This window comes from Taudactylus pleione, unplaced genomic scaffold (assembly GCF_031769625.1).
Source record: "Taudactylus pleione unplaced genomic scaffold, aTauple2 ptg000026l, whole genome shotgun sequence".
In the NCBI taxonomy this organism is placed as follows: Eukaryota; Metazoa; Chordata; class Amphibia; order Anura; family Myobatrachidae; genus Taudactylus; species Taudactylus pleione.
Window position 1 is genome coordinate 42,096,723 of NW_028284428.1, and position 19,603 is coordinate 42,116,325.

Sequence of the window (19,603 nt, forward strand, 5' to 3'; positions counted from 1 at the left end):
TTCTATGTCCCCACTATGTATGTTGCAATGTTTTACCCATGGCAATCTCATAGCTTGGGTTTCACTAACTGGGCTCACTTTAACTTCTAAGAGCTGATCACGTGTTTTAGACATAGCTTTTGTCACGGCTGCTTCCAATGTAGCAGAGTCATATCCTCGTGCCAAAAATTTGCACTTCATATCTTCCATGTGCATTTTGGCCATGTTGTCGTCACTACAGATTCTACGTGTTATAATAAATTGATTTTTACGGGATACCACCATGTTCTTGAATAAAATTAAAGATCTGGGTAAAATTCCAAATGACAGTATATTGTGTAGCATAGAAACTTTTTTGGCAGGAGGGGAGCAAAATTCATAGTTACGCTACTGCTGGCTATAATTTTATAGACAAGCCCAATGATATAATCTGATTGGTTCTTACGGGCAACAGCTCCACCTCTTCGTTTTAGACGTTTTAGTAAATCTAATACACGGATTAAGGGGCATGTCTACATTTTATCTTATTGTTTAGAACATAGCACATCCTACTTTTCATTCTTCATTAATACAAGCTACTGGTAATAGGGGGCCTGATTCAGAGCCGCTCGCAAGCGGCTCAATGGTTCCCCACTGCTCACGAGCCACGTCCGGCGTGCGCAAGCCCCGCTGAGCGACTGATGTTCAGTCACTGCGGGGCTCGCTAAAAGATGGGGCGGCTGTCGATGGTGAGTAACAGCTCGCCCCGTTTTGTAGGCAGGTATTGGGTGTGGCTGCACAAATGCAGGTGTTACCTTAGGAACGCCTGGCGTTTGTAGGAGGACCTACTGACATCACTAGTGATGTCAGTAGTGGACTTCCTGCTCTATTAGAGCAGGAAGTCCACTAGGGCTCGCGGCAGCCGAGACCCTACCCCAGAGTCTCGTCGCAAGCTCGATGGTCGCGATGGTCTCCAGCCCACTCACACAAGTTGTGGGTGGACACCCACAGCTTTGCGAGCGGCCTGGAGACAAAAAAAAAAAAAAACGCCCACAGACCCTGCGAGCTGCCTGCGGCTGTGAGCAGGTCTGAATCAGGGCCAGAGTGTATTGGTTAAAGCGCAATGCATCACAAGTGTACGGAATACTCATAAAAAGGGTGTGATCTACCATGTTGACATTCAGAATGTCATCATGGGCACAATGTCAGCATTATGCATTTAAGTGAGCTTAAATCGTACATTCGTTTTTTTGTGCTTTTACCTATTTTCCAAGCACATATATATCGTGCGAGCAGGGCCCTCTTTCCTTTGTAATCCCTTTATAATTATGCTAATTGCACTATTACGTATTTATATTAACTTGTATGGATTAGTCTCATGTAACATTGTCCGATGTAAATCCCCCATTTGGTGCTACAGAAACCTATTTAGCACCTTATAAATGGGTTGGGTATGATTTATAGACTGCTTACAAGCCGCCGGTTCAAATCCCAACGAGAGAAGCCCGACAGATCAAAGTACTGACTCCGGCTCATAAGTATGTGTAACCCTCCCCTTTCCCCTCCCCCTAACCTTAACCCTCCCTTGGGGGTGGCTAACCCTAAGACTCAGGGGGTGGTGCCTATCCTTAAGTCCCCCACCCCTGTGGTGCCTAAAGGTGCCCACCCACTTAAAGATCTGACTAACAACTGCACGATTACGACATTGTAATCATGCAGTCGTTTGTCAGTCTGTGATGTGCCTACACTGAACGAGCACATCAATCATCTCCAAACATGCTGAACCTGACGTTACTGTCAGGTTGTCCAGCATGTTTGCCCAATGATAGATGTCTAAACGACCAATGGGCACGCGCATCGCTGTATGTTTTAGACATTTTTGCAAACGATATATGAACGATAACGATATCGTTCAATCGCTCACATAAATAGTCTAGTGGATGGGCACCTTAACCCTAACGTCCCCCTCCACGCACCCTAAACCTACTGTAACCCTCCCGGGGGTGTGCCTAACCCTAACCTCCCCCCCTCTGTGGTGCCTAAAACTAACCTCCCCTCCCCTAGCCTAAACCTAACCCTCCCTGGGGAAGTGTCTAAGTCCCCCCGGTGGTGCCTAAACCTAACCCTCCCACGCACGGCTAACAGGTCGCGATGCCCTGCTAACTTACATTCGGTATACCGGGCATCGGGATTACGGTGTGGGGCTAATGATAGGTGTCGGTATTTAGAGGCCTATCTTTAGTCCCATGCTGAGCTTTCAGTGTCAGGATTCTGGAGGTCGGAATTTCGACTGCCGACATCCTGACTACATCCCTTATAAACAAACAAGAATAATAACAATCTTTAAGACTCAAGCCCTTTTTGTGGCAGATTTAATGTCAATTACACTTACCAAAAATGTTGTATGTGTCACTGTGCATCAGGCCCTGGAACGTCAAAATCCCTTTCCTCTCTTATAGACGTTACATGAAACGCATAGGTCTATACAGATGTGTCCTTGTACACTTTGGCTCTATTTGCAGGAAAACAGACCCGTTTAGCGCACCAGATCCTGGACGATACAGCCATGTTGAGCATCTTATTAGGATATATAAAACTGAGAGCGACAAAACTACATTGCTGGCTTGCACTGATCAGTTTGATGTGCGACTTTTGTACATCTGTGTGCGACTTCCCCTTACTCACATACGTATACCATAGCAAGATAGCAAAACGGTAATATCGAACAACATCGGACCCGTACGCACACTTGCACAAGCCCAGACTCTACTCAGAAATTGCTAAGCCTCACTGTGCTCGAGTGGGTAATTTATGCACGCCCCTGCAACGCCGTTCAAACGCACTGGCATGCCTGCGTTCAGCTGACCACTCCCACCCCACCCCCCACAAACAGTACTTCCCATCAATCACTCTGCAATGGGTCTGAGTGCTTACTGCGATTGCAGTGGTGTGTTTGCGCATGTGCACTGCGATGCATGCGCAGTACGCAATAATCACCTGATTGCGTGCATATTAGCAACTGCGTTTCTTGCTGCATCAGGCCCAGAATTCTATGATGGAATTCATAGCAACAACTGAAGGCAAAGCATAGCTAGACATTAGAGCCTCCCCATCTGTTACCGATCTGCTTGTCTTTAAGCTACGCTAAGTAACGTTTACCTGAGGAACCCTGACAGTCCAGATCTACTCTCCTAATAAAATATTTATATGGCTCTCTCCTTTTAAATCAGTTTGTATCACGAAGAGAGTTATAATTTCCTTGTCATAACGTTGCTTCAATATCCATCCGTTGTTATTCCCTGTGCGTGAAACATTTGTGCTTTTAATACTGCATTATGATCCTGATATAGAGTTGGACGTAAGTCCATTTGAGCCACATAAAAATGCATCTAGTGTAAAATATATCCCACTACGGTTGTTTTTGTATTGACTCGCGCTTGGAGAGGAGCGTCATGTATAAGTCTAGTAAAGCAAATGTATGAAGACACAAGTCAACCACGCTGCGCCTGATTCTCAACTACACAAATCTTTAAGCCACGCAGTTAGGGGGTGTTTACTTTTGAGATTGTAATGAGGGGGGCCGCAGCTTTGCAACCAACATATCTGTCCACCAGATTTACAGCTGCACGTATCATAAGAAGCATACAACTGAAAATAAAGCTGTAGACATGTTGATGTAGAAATACATTTTTGCATGTTTGTTAAAGTCACATTGTTACATTTAACTGTAAGCCAGGCCCTATATTGTTAGAGATGAGTTTCTTTCTGTATTTGACAGAACTATACTGCAAACATTTCACGCTGACATCATTGCTTGAGCTGCCTCGTAGCTGGAACTTAAGTTGGAGAATGCTGGTTACCGTGACTAAGCACCCAATTTAAGGCGTGGTAACCGGCATTCTCTGACTTAAGTGGTTCTAGTTGGATTTAATAGCGTGATCAATTGAATAACTCCAGTAACTCCTTCCAGGGGCTAATCAGCATTAAGCTGAATTGAATCGCCTCCAAGTTATCTTATTACATTTTTAAATGATACAATGGTAAACATAACTTCAAGAATACAATCTAAACCTTTGACTTGGACATGTCAATATATGATATATAATTTACCTTCTCTGCGTCTCTCTATTTTCTCTCACCCCCTCTCTCACCCCGTCTCCCTCATTTCACTCACCCAGTCTCCCTCATTTCACTCCCGCCCATCTCACCCCTCTCATCTGTCTCTCTTCCACCCCCCCTCATCGCTCATCCCCATCTCTATCACCCTCCTCTCTCTATCTCTCTCATTTCTCTCCTCCTCCTCTCATCTCTCTCCCCCTCACTTTATCTTTCCCTCTCTCTCCTCTTTCTGAGTTAAAAGATAAATACATTTAAAAAAGCAATGAAATTCCATAGACAAAAAACCTTACGGTTTCACATGTCCCATTAAGGCTTCTTATGCCTGAAATTTCACAAAAACTACTGAATTTCTGCCACTCAAACTCCAAAAAGCATAAGGCTGACGCCTTAATGGACGCGTTCCTTGTGTAATACAGATATGGTATGCCATGACACCATGTGGTTAACTGCAGATTCAGCACTCTCACACAGAGTGAGATTGCTGTTACTCACAAAATGGTGGAGCTGCTAATTCACAGAATTGTGTGCTCATTGGAATACACACATGCAGTCTATGCAACTGAGGTCTGAGCAGAAAGTAGAGCTGTGCAGATGGGATAAAGTGGTGTGGATTGAGACAGCAGCGTGGATAGGTGAGACACAAAGGCGTGTAGAGGAGGGAAGGTTAAGCAGTACAGAGGGGGGGGGGTAGCCAAAGTAATGCAGATGGGTGGGAAACGGTGGCACAGTTTGGTGGGACAGCGATGTGGATATATATATATATATATATATAGATAGATAGAGAGAGAGAGAGAGAGAGAGTTCTCTATTTCTACAAAGTCCATAGGGTTCCACAGGAGCACCGCCCTGTCAGACCTGTGCTGCAGATGGGCTTTGTTCTGGTCACTGGTTTTCCGTCTCCTTCTGGTGAGAATGTAATTCTTGTGTGTTCCAGACTTTCTTCTCTCCCTTTGTTCTCCTCCTCCGGCCTATGGCTTGCTATATATTTTGTGACAGGATCACCAAAGACGGAGATAGTGAGCCATGGATTCGGGGTAGGGCTGGAGGGATTCGCCCACACAGGGAAGATAAGCCAGGTGTTGGCTCACCTAATGGCTGACTGGAGAGAGCTCAGGTGAGGGCTAACGAGGTAGACCTACAGTCCTGCTGCATGTGGAATCAGTCCAAGGATTGGCAGCTACAGAGCCCAGTGTGCCTGGAGGCCATTGGGGGCCTAAGTCCAGACCTGCAGGAGGCAGGGAGGACCATAAATCTCACACTGTACATTTAAGAAGCTAAGCTGCAGGCTAAGGAAGCCAGAGCCTTTACCTGTAAAAGACAGGGAAGGCCACCAAGACTGACTATGTTTTGAGTAGCTGTGGCAGCCAATCAGGCTAGAGCCGGCGATAGACCTGCAGAGAAGCAGGCAAAGACTTTCATTTGCAGACTAGCTGCCCAAAGGTAGTCAGGGGCAAAGTAGTGAGTAGGTGTCTTGAATGGGGGATAGGTGTTTGTTATTTTCCTTCCACAGTATGCTGACAGTAAAGCACTTTTCTTTTATTTATAACTTGAAAAGCTACAGTATGTGTGGACCCTGATTAAAGAACCTAACACTGCACCACTGACTCTCTACCAAGCTAATTACCCGGGGTCATCACAAAATATTGTGCATATATATATATATATATATATATATATATCTATATATCTATACATATATATATACACACATACATACACACACACACATCGCTATGTGTTACTGTCCAATGATTGCCGGCGCGGGAATGGCTTTGCAGCCATTCTCTCACCGGCTACTTCTCCACAGTGCGGCTCTTTTCCGCCCGCCATTTTTTAAAAAATGTCCCAAAATAGCCATTTTCTTAAATTATCACATTATGTAATTAATAGCTATATAAAAACTTGATTTAACATTTTTGTTAAATAAATTATATTGAATCAGGTTTAAATAGCTCTTATTTACGTAATTCGCTAATGAAAAAAAAAAAAAAAATGGCCAATTTTGGGAAAATTTTTGGAAAAATATTAGCCAGTTATGTGGTTAAATAGAACATGTTAAATTACACTAAAACATTTCCCAACAATTTAATTATTTTAAATCTATATTTCTCTGGTCGCAGCGCTGGGACTTAAAATTCTTTTGGTGCTGCAGTTACCAGACACTATTCCGCTGCGACACCTCACTGCAACAGGTATGAATAATGTACATACACAGCGATCACGCTGAGCAAAAAAAATAAAAATTTGGGTAGCAGGGACCCCTCACTTTAAAAAATTGGAGTCCTACTCCACAGTTTCTGTGTTCCATCACAATTTATGATTTTAAGCTTCCCGTATGCCATGACACCACCCCACATGCCCTACACATACTGTACACTATGAAAAGTCAGTCACCAAACACCCCTTAAACTTCCCCATCCCATTAGTGTCATCCTTGTGATCTCCCCCCAGACGCCATGGCCATAACAGCACCCAAATCAATAAAACTTATGAAATGAGCACAGACTATGGGGCCTATATATGCAGCTGTTTTTTACATAAAATTATGCAGAAACTATTTACTAAGAGCACAATGCAGGAGATTTCACAGGAATCTCCAGCAAGTGCTATTTTGCACTGTAGAAAGCAGTCCCCATTGGTATGAATGGGAACTACAATCTGAGACCTATGTACTAAACTCCAAAAAGAAAAGCTTTTTAGAGTTTAGCCCAGGTAGTTTTCACCATCTCCAGATGGTGTAAACTACTGCAAGCCTATGGGGTCTCCATAGTCTCTGCAGCCCCCGGTCGGCTCCGGAAGTTGACACTGCACATTTGCAGGGATAGCTTTCCTCAGAGAAGTTTTTCACTTCTTTGAAAGTCTTCTATAATTTGCCAGGATTATAACTCGCAGGGACAGCAGTTGTACATAGCGGGAATATTTCCATTAAAAATGAAAATACCCCGGCGATATGGATAGATAATAATGTCTGGTCCACAATTATTAGTAAATAGACCCTTATGGGGATGCCATGTGCTTTGTGACACACAGGAATGTGGGGATGCCCTGTGTGAAGGTTGCAGGAAGAAGTTGGGATTCCACACTATATGCAACACAATGAAGGTTGGCTGCAGTTCTTGCTCACCTGGTGTATTAGATGCCTTCACTCTCCCAGCCAAGACACACACATCCCCGGATCACTGCTCGGCCCAGACCCCGCCTACAGTCACATTGTTCATTCCCCCACGGCAATGAGCGGCTCGTTCTTCACCACCACCAATGCCACATTCAGCAACTTCCCTCCGGTTCCTGAGATGACTGCCGGGGAGGTTACTGACTCACAGCTGGCAGGGGCTCCTCCGTGGACACTAGCGAGGCGGCAACAGAGCAGACAGCTCTGATCAACAGCAGCTCCCCACCAATCAGGACAGGAACTTCAGCCAATCAGAGGTGAGCAACACCGAGCTGTTGCCTGCTAACCACGCACAACAAGAGCAGAACCAGCCAGGTCCATCCCAGCACAAGTTTGGTATAGAAGCGGTCAGTGACACAGATAGTGCACCCTACGGGACCCGGACATTTTTTTAAATCAGAGTCCCTTTCTGGCTGTGGCATATAAAAACACGATATAGCGCGTATTTTGCGATCACTGATACTACATCATAACATATTCAGACCACATTATGTTATGTTCATATCAGTATTTCTCCTCGATGGCAACACGGCATGAAATATTATGCCATAGTGGCAATTTTACCTGCGTGGTTTATGTTACCGGCAACACTCATACTTGAGTCCAATTGTTTGTGGAGAGGCGGGGGAGAATGTTTGTGTGTCAGTTTGGTAGAGTAGGGTGCAGGGATGACAGTCAACCACATTGCTTAGACATGTCTTTAAGATCAGCCTTTTTATGTCTTTGACATCCCATAAAACTGTAGCAATTTTCAGAGTTCATGATAGACATTTTGTTACATATTTATGTTCAAATCAAATCAGGCCTTTTGGTCTCAAGTTTCTGTAATTACTTAATGTTGTCAAAAAACATTTTTGGCACACCATGAACATAGAAATCTCTTCAGAGAAGGGTGACGAACCAAGTTGCTGACTAATTGGGCTCACACATATGCGATGTATTGCCCCGTTTTGCCGACACCATGGAAATCCAACATGTTGGAAATCCTCAATTCACTGATCCCGGGGATTGGGAAGTTTTAACAGCCATTTTTTCCCCAATCCGCCGATGGTTCGCTGAACGTCGATATCCGTGTATACCTGCAATTTTTGATCAGTGGATTAGATCGGCAGAATGGGTATTCGGGGCTGCAGATGTATGTCCAACAGATCATTAATATCTTGTGAACAAAGTTTTTTTAAATTAATGTAGAAAATATATACCTTGTTCGACTCTACTATGTGGTATTTTTATCTAGGATGGTAATACATCTACAGTGGTTAGATGAAGAGTGGCTGCCTGTAAAGTGAAATACTTGCACAAATATTCAATATGGTCATGCCAAGAAACAAACGATTTTATGCTGTTTACCTTTACATCTCTGTGAATTATGTTGTTATCATGACAGTAGCGCAGTGCCTCCAGAATCTGTCGCATATAATGGCTGGAATTTAAAAAAACAACAACTCTGAATTAAACCACATATACTAACTGCAAGATCCCAGAAAAAAAAAAAAAGTTTTATTGGAAAAAATACCTGTGAAATGTAATATTTGCAAACTGTTGGAATTAAAACAGTGTTCTATTGAAATACCAAATGTCAAGAAAGATGTGCATAGAAATGTATAAAAATTACCTAATATATGAAGGCATCAATGTTATCAATCGCAATATGAAGAGAAATAATCCATACAGATGCATTTAAATTCATCAATATAAATCAGTATGGCCTACATTCTTTATATACCAAGTACCTAATATGTTAACTTTAAATGAAACATTGTTATTTGCTTTTAAAAGTAGTGGCAAGAAGAAGTCTCAAATATAGCAACATGCTCAGAGTAACTTACTACAGGTTGAGTCTCCCAAATCCAAATATTCTGAAATACGGAATATTCCAAAATACAGAATTTTTTTTAGCATGACTGAGATAATGAAACCTTTGTTTTTTAATGGTTCAATGTACACATACCTTGCTTAAGGCACAATATTATTAAACATATTGTATAACATTACTTTCAGGCTTTGTATATAAGGTGTATATGAAACAAATGAATTTCATGTATGTACACAAACTTTGTTTGAGCCACAAAATTATTGAAAATATTGTATACAATTACCTACAGGCTGTGTATAAGGTGTATATGAAACAAATGATTCTGAGTTTAGATTTAGATAATCACAAAAGAAAAACAGCTATACAGCTAAAGGAGAAATTATACTAATAGATAATGGGGTATAGAACAATAATGAAAAATACCTTTAAGTGGGCCTTAAACGATTGCTGCTACCAATAGAGGAGCTGACCCTCTTAAAATAGACACAAAAGAAACACAAATATGGAGCGCTATCTCAAAGAGGCCTAATTAGAAAACTTGAATATAGGTAATAAAAACAATTATTATTCCACTAGTGGATCAAAAAGACAATATAATGGATAGGTAAATAATAAAAATAGGTGGGACACAAGTAGGAGTACTAAATCAAAAAAGAACTAATTAAACACTAGATTGAAGTTAATAAAAACAATTTAATATATCAATAATGGACCAGAACAGACAAAAATAAAAATATAAACAATATAATGAACAGTATTAAGACCCAGAAATAAAATATAAGCCAATGTATCATACAAATATAAAGAACAATAAAAATCACTAAAAATCGGAATAAATGGGAATATTGACCCCTAATATTGCATACGTGATGAAGTTGAACCTGTGTATCCTTAATTGTCAGATCTGTATTAGTATGAATTACTGTTGCCAGTTCATTTCAATATTATGAGACACTGTTGCCAGTTCATATTAATAGTGTCCCAAAATAGATTGAATAGGGAAATTTAAACTCTTCCGGTTTTGCAATTATGTTTCTGAACATCAAAGAACTTGATAAACAGTGATAAAGAATTTTGACAGGTATCAGTCCTTTTTGCACAGAGACCTATCTAATAGAAAACACAAGATTGTATTTTACAGGGGAAGTGATTGAAGTTTCCCAATAGGCCAATAGGATACCGCTGTTATATCTCCTCTCAAGAAGGAGTCACCTGCAGAGAAAAGGTCCAAACTTCCATATAGAATTATAGCCCAGACATAAATCAGATCAAGAAGTGTGAAAAGGAAGATAATTTACCCCCTATCGCAGTTAAACGTGTGGTACCTTTACACTCCGGTTCTGCTGTCGTCGAGCACTGTGGGATTAGTCCATTTCGAGTGCACACGTGAGTGCGACTTCTTGCGCTTGGGGTTTCTTTGTTTTTTCAAGTGGAAAAACTCTGCAGCGTGAGCCAGCAAACGGCAATGATGTGCGGTATGCCGGGTACTTCTCTCATAGGACTGGGCTGAGAATTTCTGCAACGTAAACTGGCAGCCAGCAGAGTTGTGCGGTGTTCGGAGTATAGCTCCTCAGACAGCTCAACTGTGCATCAGGAAGAATATGGGGTAGGCTTGACGCGTTTTTTGGCACTTGCCGTTCTCCTCAAAAGCAGACTGCTGCAGAGTCTTTCCACTTGAAAAAACAAAGAAACCCCAAGGGCAAGTAGTCACAGTCACGACTGCACTCGAAATGGACTAATCCCGCAGTGCCCGACGACAGCAGAACTAAGTGTAAAGGTACCACACGTTTAACTGCGATAGGGGGTAAATTAACTTCCTTTTCACACTTTGTGATCTGATTTACGTCTGGGTTATAATTCTATATGGAAGTTTGGACATTTTCTCTGCAGGTGACTCCGCACAACTGTGCCGGCTGCCAGTTTACGTTTTATTGTTCTTATATTTGTATGTTACATTGTCTTATATTTTATTTCTTTGTTTGTATTTCTGGGTCTTCTTAATATTGTATGTATTATCTTAGTTTATTATATTTTTTTATATTTTTATTTTTGTCGGTTTTCTGGTCCATTATTGATACATTAAATAGTTTTTATTATCTTCAACCTAGTGTTTAATTAGGTCTTTTTTGATTCAGCACTCCCTACTTGTGTCCCACCTATTTTTATTATTTACCTATCCATTATATTTTGTCTCTTTTTGATCCACTAGTGGAATATTAATTGTTTTTATTACCTATATTCAAGTGTTATAATCAGGCCTCTGAGATGCTTCATATTTGTGTTTCTTTTCTTGTGTTTAGATTTAGTTCCCATTCCTACGATATTTCATTATGATACGCAAATATTCCAAAATACGGCATATTCCGATATCCAAAATATCCCTGGTCCCAAGCATTTTGGATATGGGAGACTCAACCTGTATATATTAGTGAGATATAATACAAAATAGAATTGTTAACCTCAGGTTTAACATGCAGAAGTACTAGCGGGAAACAGTCCTATATATCTTCCCCAAGTTTTAGCTAACAGGCATCTCTTTTCTATACAGTAGTTTACTGGAGGTCACTGACCAGTCCAGTCTGTGTATTCATTTAAGTATAGCCCTATATGGTAGCAATCTCCATATTTGGGATAATCTATTTACAAGACAGAACATTCATTATAGTTACGCATCTCATGAAGCAGTAGGCCCGTGAAACGCGTGTCTAGCCTTTTTATACCAGAGAATCACTTCAGGGATTCAGTTTCTATGCAGATTTATTTCCTTAATCTGGGACATTGAGTGTATCACTATTTTACGGAAAGTATTAAAGCTTCAAATGTATTACACTTGTTTATAGAATTAACTGAAAATCAAAAAGTTATGTCAGAAGGGGTGAGTCCTATTGTGTTGGTTTACCTTATAAGAAATTTTGGAAAAACTTCCAACACTTACAATCGAACACTATGAACAAGAAAATTAGTTTTAAGGTTTTAACTATATCTGGTCTTCTCAGTACACTTGCAGCAAAGATTCTGATTCTATGCAGTTTTAATTATAGTAATGGTCCTCTTCTCTTTTTACTCTAGAGTCTTCGTATGAAATTGTTAAGTCAATTACAAGAACAAAACCAAATAAACTTATGCATTTGTAAATAAGAAACTATCAATTTTTACCACCACTAAATGGACTCTTTTTGATACCAAATACAAGTCCACAATTCCCTTCTAAAATGGGTCTTCAAGTAGTTTGGAATTAGGAGATCTGCAACTGTATGACATAAAGCCAAATATCTCTGGTACACCTCAGCTAGTCCACACTGTACAGAAAGCCTAACACCTGGGATCTACACTATAAACCCCACTGTGCTCGCCTGCCTGCCACCTTTACTATTAAATAACCCACAACAGAGCTTCTGGGCTAAGAGGATGTGAAACAATATCAAGTTATTTTCCAATACACATAATTCTGTATTCGATCTGAAGAGGCCCAATTCATAGTATGTAAATCTGAAAGACTATTCTGTGAATCCAATAAAAAGAAACAATGAATCTGATGGGAACTTTCACAATAACCTTTGCCATCATTAACACTACATAGGTCATAAATAGGCCTGTGTAATCCACAAGAGTAAATAATCTTCGACATGCATTTTTAACATTTGAAATGCTAAAGGGCAGCCCAAGACAATTGCATATACAGTGCCACGCTCTCCATCTGAAAGCAGCTAGTCAGTTCACGTGTCTGACCTCATTTCGCCATTTTACAAACCTCACGGATTACATGACACCGGTTAGATTGTTTATAGGTAGATTAAGAAGTGATCGTCCGTAACTTCTCAATTAGTTGAGACATGGCAGCTATATTAGACATAGCAAATTACCCCCTCAATTTGTAATAAAATTTAAATAAATAAAATGTTAACATTTTTCCCGTGGTAATATCCTATGAAGATGATGTGTTTTGGAAGACACACCATTACAAAAATGTGTGTATTTACATGCATTTGACTAAAAATGCTAGCAAAAACACATACTTTCATGCCAATGGGTATAAGGCATATAGACTGCAATTGTACCCAAATATTACAAATTAAATCCTACAATGAAAGACGAAACATTTCAGAAATGGGTACATATATTCACTGTTCAAGATGTCTGATCTGCACATGAAAAAAAAGTACTTATAAACCTGCTCAATGTAAAACAATAAAACAATTATGCAGTAATGGATCCACAGCTGTCTCAAGCAGCACAACTTCTGCAATTTATGGACTGTTCCAGTAGAACAAATCCCTTGAGTGCAACATTAAGAGATTTTATAATTGCCCACAAATGTTAAGGATGAGTTAAGCTACAAATCACCTCCATGGCCCTTAAGGTCTGTAATACAGTAAAAAGGGGGCAGAGAACATACAGAACAAAATATTTTACGGTATTCAAAAATCACTAGACTTTTTAATTACTGTTATTTGTGAACTCACTGGGGCTGATACAGATTTGAAAGGAAGTCAGTTTTGTGTAGGAATCCTGTGTGTGTTCTTTCTTCTGCATTATAATGGGGTATTCAGAGTGGCACATTCCTCTAGTGAAATAATGGATAGTTGCTGGAGAAACTTTTTAAGGAAAGAGCTGCTAATTGTATTCTTTGTAGGACCACTGTTGGCAAGAGACTGCTTCCTTGGACATTGCCGATGGAGGCTCATTACTCATCGCGAATATCATGTCCAAATGCACCGGAATTAGGAGCGTAAAGCAGCTAAACCCATGCAAACTTCTGGGCACGCTGCCCGAACACCCGACTTTGGGTGGATTTTTGCTCTCCACCTCAGGACGTTGCAAGCAAATATAATTGGCGCCCACGCCCAGTGGCACAAACAATTTTATAGCTCCTGGTCACATCAGAAAGGAGGTGTGGCAGTGCTAAACAACTGAATTCCCCCCTTTGCATTTCCTTTGTTTCTGACCCATTTACAAATTTGGGTGATTTTGTTGGGAAACTTTTCTTCAAATTGGAGAATCTCCTTCAAAAGGTCCTTTAATGTGCGGATTATTCAAGTTACTTACAAGTAATTGCATTACCAAAGGAGTAATATCTTGGTGACAAGAAGGTTATACCACTTATGTTCGTGCTAGTAGAAAAATCATCTGAAGAATCTTTTCTAGGGCTGTCCACATGTATAGTTGTTCTACGTATTTCAGCTTGCGCTATGTTAGTTTTCTTTGTTCCCTTTTTTTCATTGACTACACAAGGAAAATATTATTGTGATTAACTAAAGAAAGGTTTCCATAACTACAGATAAGGAAATGTATTATTTTTTTGCAGGTTACATACCATGCATTTTACCAGTCTCTTCATGTTTGTTGCCATTTGGTTTTTGGGGTGAAATTAGCGCATTGCATCGGCTGCTGGTCTGTAGAGAAGCTCTAAATTACGTGAACCGCATACATTATAAATCGATATAGGGTCTTATTTAGTTTACAAGAATTGGGTCAAAGCTGGGAGACGTATACATTAAAATGTCCTGAAAGTGTAATATTTGTAATCAAATCTTGGTGGTGGCAGCATCGGATGACAGGTATAATTAAAGAGGTGTTTTTCCTTTAAAACATCAATCACACTCGCTGGGAATTCACAGTGTAACATTTTCCAATCCGATCTCCCTCCGAAACTTCTATCAGGGTTCTGCTGTTTTGGTCTGATCACCTCCTTTGAATGAATTTGGGCTCCAGAGGCAGAGTGACCAGATTTTAAGGCAGCAATCCCCTGGCTACCACTCCTAGACCTCTCTGTGCTCTAAGTGTGGGAAACAGGATTTTGGTACTTACCGATAAAGCCCTTTCTCCGATTTCATAGGGGACACAAGTGGGAGTTGGCACTTTAAATTTTAGAACTGTGACTAGCTCCTCCCCCTCTATACCCCCGTACAAGCCCAGTCTTAGGAAACTGTGCCTAAGGAGAGCTGGAAGAAACAAACGTTAGAGGAGGTGGTAAAGCAAGTGCACATAACAACAACGATATGGAACGTGTAGAAAGTTTGAAATACCTAAACACGAAAAACATCAACCAGTCATGACTAATGACTATAACCATGGCAGGAATGAACAGCACAGGGTGGGCGTCCAATGTCCCCTATGGAATCGGATAAAGGGATTTAAGTACCAAATCCTGTTTTCGCCATCAATTACAGATGGGAGAGCGCTGAGAACCCTGCAAAACAGCACGGCCATACTGCGCTGCAGAGGTCGCAAACCTGTAAAATCGGAGAAGGGTATGCCGGCCCGACCAAGTGGCCGCCCGGCAAAGCAACTCCATAGAAATCGAGCGAGCAGCTGCCCATGAGGAACCCACTGAGCGAGTGGAATGGTTGGTTGTAACCGGATAACTCCCTGCAGAAAGGTCTGAACATCCGGAACTAAGGCAAGCTTCTTCTGGAAAAGTACAGACAGTGCAGAAATTTTTAACTTTCAGGGAGCCCAGGCGTAGTTCGGCCGAGAAGCCTGCTTGCAGCAAAAGCAGGAGTCTGGCTAGACTACAAACTGTAAGAGGCGACTCATCTTTCACACCATGAAACATAAGCTTTCAAAATACGGTGGTAATGTTTTAAAGTAACTTCTTTTCGGGCTCGAAGCATAGTAGGGATTACCCTGGATGGTATTCCTCTTCATCGTAATATGGCCCTTTCAACAGCCATAGCCACCTTAAGTCTGGATAGACTAAAGGACCCTGTAGTAAGAGATCTTATCTCAGAGGTATGGGCCACGGATCGTTTATCAGCAGAAGATGGAGGCTGGAATACCAAGCTCTGTGAGGCCAATCCGGAGCCACTAAGAGAACCTTGGACCTCTTCCTCTTAATGAGTTGTAGAATCCGAGGGACAAGATGAAAAGGAGAGAACAGATAGACAAACACGGAACCGCCATGGTGTTGCCAATGCGTCCACTGCCACTGCCTCCGGGTCTCTCGTCCGAGAGCAGTACAGAGGCAGTTGATGATTCTGTCTGGACGCCATGAGGTCGACCTGTGGAAGACCCCACCGTTGGACAAGCTGTCGAAACACCTGGAGGATGGAGCGCCCATTCCCCTGGGTGCACGTTCTGCCGGCTGAGGTAGTCTGCCTCCGAATTGTCGACGCCTAGAATGAAAATGGCTGAAATCGCTACAGTGAACTTTTCTACGCTGAGTAAGATGCGGCTTCTTTCATTGCCGCCCGACTTCGGGTGCCGCCCTGTCTATGTACGCCACTGTCGTGGTGTTGTCCGGCTGGTCTCTGATTGCTCGGCCCCGAATAGGTGATGTGCTGGTTGAAGAGTGTAGAACACTGACCATAATTCCAGGATGTTTATGTTCCCGAATCAGTGCCCCCACCCTCTCAGACTTGCGTCTGTGGTGAGGGGAGTCCAATGCCACACTCAATATCTTGCCCTCCAAATGGTGCGACGAGATCAGCCACCAGAGAAGGGATATCACAGTTTTGGGACTTAACCTCACACGTTGGTGGAGGAAAAATGGGATCCTGACCATTGGGAGAGAGGGTCGAGCTGAAACGTTTTGGAGTGGAAACTTCCGTAAGGAATGGCCTCGACAGCCGCCACCATCTGTCCCAGGAGTCGCATGCAGACGTGCACCGATACCTGACGATGTCAAAGGACCATCCTCACTGTCTCCTGAATTGAGGCTGCCTTTTCCTGGGGAAGGAATACCCGCTGACATAGCGTGTCCAGAATCATTCCTAAAAACTGGAGCCTCTGTTTCGGTTGCAGATGAGACTTGGGAAAGTTCAGGATCCACCCGTGATCTATGATGAGCTTGTGAGTTACTGCGATGATCTGCAGTAATTGGCCTCTGGAATGAGCCTTCAGACGGAGATCGTCCAGGTAAGGGATAATCGTGATCCCTTCTTTCCGAAGGAGACACATAGTCACCGCCATGACCTTCATGAATACCCTGGGGGCTGATAAGCAGAAGGGTAAGGCCTGAAACTGGAAATGTGATTTCCGAATTTCCTGGTGAGGTGGCCAGATAGGGATGTGAAGGTTGGCGTCCTTGATATCTAGAGATACCATGAATTCGCCTTCCAGTCCCGCAATAACCGGCTGAAGGGACTCCATCTTGAACTTGAAAATTTTCAGGTAGGGATTGAGATCCTTTAAGTTCAGGATAGGTCTGACCAAGCCTTCCGGCTTCGAATCCACGAACAAACTTGAGTAGAAACCTTGGCCGGTCTGATGCCTGGGAACCTGGACCAAAACCCTCGCGGACATAAGTTTGTCTATCGTCTGTTGTAATAAGATACTCCTGTCATTGGAAACTGGCAAGCCTGTTGTGAAAAACCGAGGGGGAGGTTGAAACTGAAAATCGAGTTTGTATCCCTGGGTGATGAGGTCCCGAATACAAGCGTCTGTATAAGATTCCATCCACACTTCTCTGAAGTCCTAAAGACATGCTATCACCCTGGGGTCCCCCAGGTGAGAGAGAAGCCGGTCAATGCACTAGGCTTGGTAGTGAACTTACTCTCCTGTTGAGCAGATACAGCTGCAAATCTGCCACGACCTCTAGAACTACTGAAGCAACCGCGGAAACGACCCGGGGAACGAAAGGACCGAAACGAGGGCCCCGTGTAGGGCCTTCTGGGAGGCGGAGCAGCCAACAGAAGATAAGTGGATTTACCCCCAGTAGCCTGAGAAATCCACTTATCAAGTTCCGCTCCAAACAAGAAACTTCCCTTGCTAGAGGAATAAGTTCTTCCACCGGGAGCTGGTCTCATCCCATGAGCTAACAGTTTTGCACAGACCTCAATAGCTTTGTTAGTCCAGCAGCTTACAATCGCAGGATGCAAAGTCACACCCACAGCTGTACAAATTGACTTAAGAGTATTCTCCAGTCTCCTGTTCGATGTCTCTTTCAAAGACGTGGCTCCAGGGACCGGTAGAATAGTCTTTTTTGATAGAAGAGAGACTGGATCTACTGTAGGAGGAGTCTCACAAGATTTTCTACTATATGCAGGAAAAGGATAGGAAGCCAACAACCGCCGGGACATCTGAAAATTTTTACCCGGATGTTCCCAAGCTGAAACCAGTAGAGAAACGAATTCTTCTGAAATAGGAAAAGAAGTAACCTGCCTTTGATTTGCTAAAAAGAAAGACAGCCGTGCAGGCCCCTTTTCCTCATCTTCTATCTGCAATACTTGTCGAATTGCGGAAATTATCCCTTCTATCCCTTGGGACACAGGCTCAGGTTCCTCTTGGAGCTCCTCAGGCGAATCCTGAGTATATTCGCCCTCCTCTAGAGCTGGCATTTCCTCTTCCTCCGAGTTGTCCAACTGGAGAACTGAGTAACTGTCTCTTTTTTGAGACCCGCATTGATGTGACATAACTTATGCAAACTGTTCCGCCCAAGACAGCGGTTCTGTCGTCCGTGGAGACTCTTGTTGTAGATTACACTTGTCACAGAACGTGGGGCTAGATGACTGCTCCTGTGTATACTTTTTTGCACACTTTGCGCAGGTAAATTACTTCCGAAAAGCCTTAGTGCCCTTTCCAGCCATGGTACATACAAAACCCACACAAACAACAGTAAACAGTAGTGGAGAGAGTTAACAGGTAAAGACAGATATGCAGAGGTAGGAGAGAAGGGCAGAAAAGGAGTACCACCCTTGCTCCCAAAAAGCGCTTCCAGCAGTGCTAAAAATGCTAGGCACTTTATGCCTAAATGCTCTCCTAAGTAGCCTAAACCCCACTGTGCACTTCTCAGGTCAGGGATGGCTCTCAGTCTCAGTGCAGCATCCAGTGTCCTCAGAGAAGCGCTGGGGCCGCTGGGAGGAAGGAGCAGGACACGAGTTAGGCTCCGCCCCCTGCTATGGTGCTCATTCAATGTAGAAAGCGCGCTGTGTGAGGGAGACCCCACACAGCAACTACTGTGGCTCTCTGTTAATCTGAGCCACTGTTGCCTATAAATATCCCGCCTTGAAGCTGTTTAACCTGGCTACCTCGCTAATAGTAATCATAAGTATACTTCTAGACTGCCTGGCTGCCGGCAGTGGTCAGACTAACAGGGGACCTCTCTACGCACTGCATGCAGCAACATGCAGTATCCCCAGAGACAGTGGTCTCTTTTGTAGTCAGAGACCCAAGACGAACTGCAAGCAGGTGCGAGTGGGTCTCTGTCGGCAGCCTCCAACGGAGCAGACAAGCAGGGGCAAATGCTGCCTGTTAATCATCACTGTTAGCTTCGGTGCAGCAGCACTATTATAAACTCTAATAAACCCGTAGGAGAATGCTGTAACACTACCAGCTCCTCTCAGCACAATCTAAGACTGGGCTTGTAGGCGGGTATAGAGCGGGAGAAGCCAGTCACTTCTAAAATTTAAAGTGCCAACTCCCACTTAGCACCGTCTATACCCTCACTGTCATGAAGCCTCCAGTGTCCCCTAGTGGATGAAGGAGAAATTGGCAGAACAGAACTTGCCTTGTACCTTCATTCAAACTCAAGAGGCATGTAAACCTCTGGAAGCTCTACTGAGTGTAGTTGCCTGGAGAGTGGGGGACTCTTTAGACCC

General features: G+C 42.7%; 1 protein-coding gene across 7 annotated transcripts in view; it reads right to left on the minus strand.

Annotated features, from left to right (window-relative positions):
* CASK (calcium/calmodulin dependent serine protein kinase) overlaps window positions 1–19,603 on the minus strand; it is a 450,595-nt gene that overhangs the window by 273,743 nt on the left and 157,249 nt on the right. For all 7 annotated transcript variants that reach the window (XM_088451724.1, XM_088451721.1, XM_088451720.1 and 4 more), the window contains exon 5: window positions 8,600–8,672. In XM_088451724.1, the coding sequence (XP_088307850.1) occupies window positions 8,600–8,672 (73 nt within the window). The remainder of the gene's footprint in view (window positions 1–8,599; window positions 8,673–19,603) is intronic.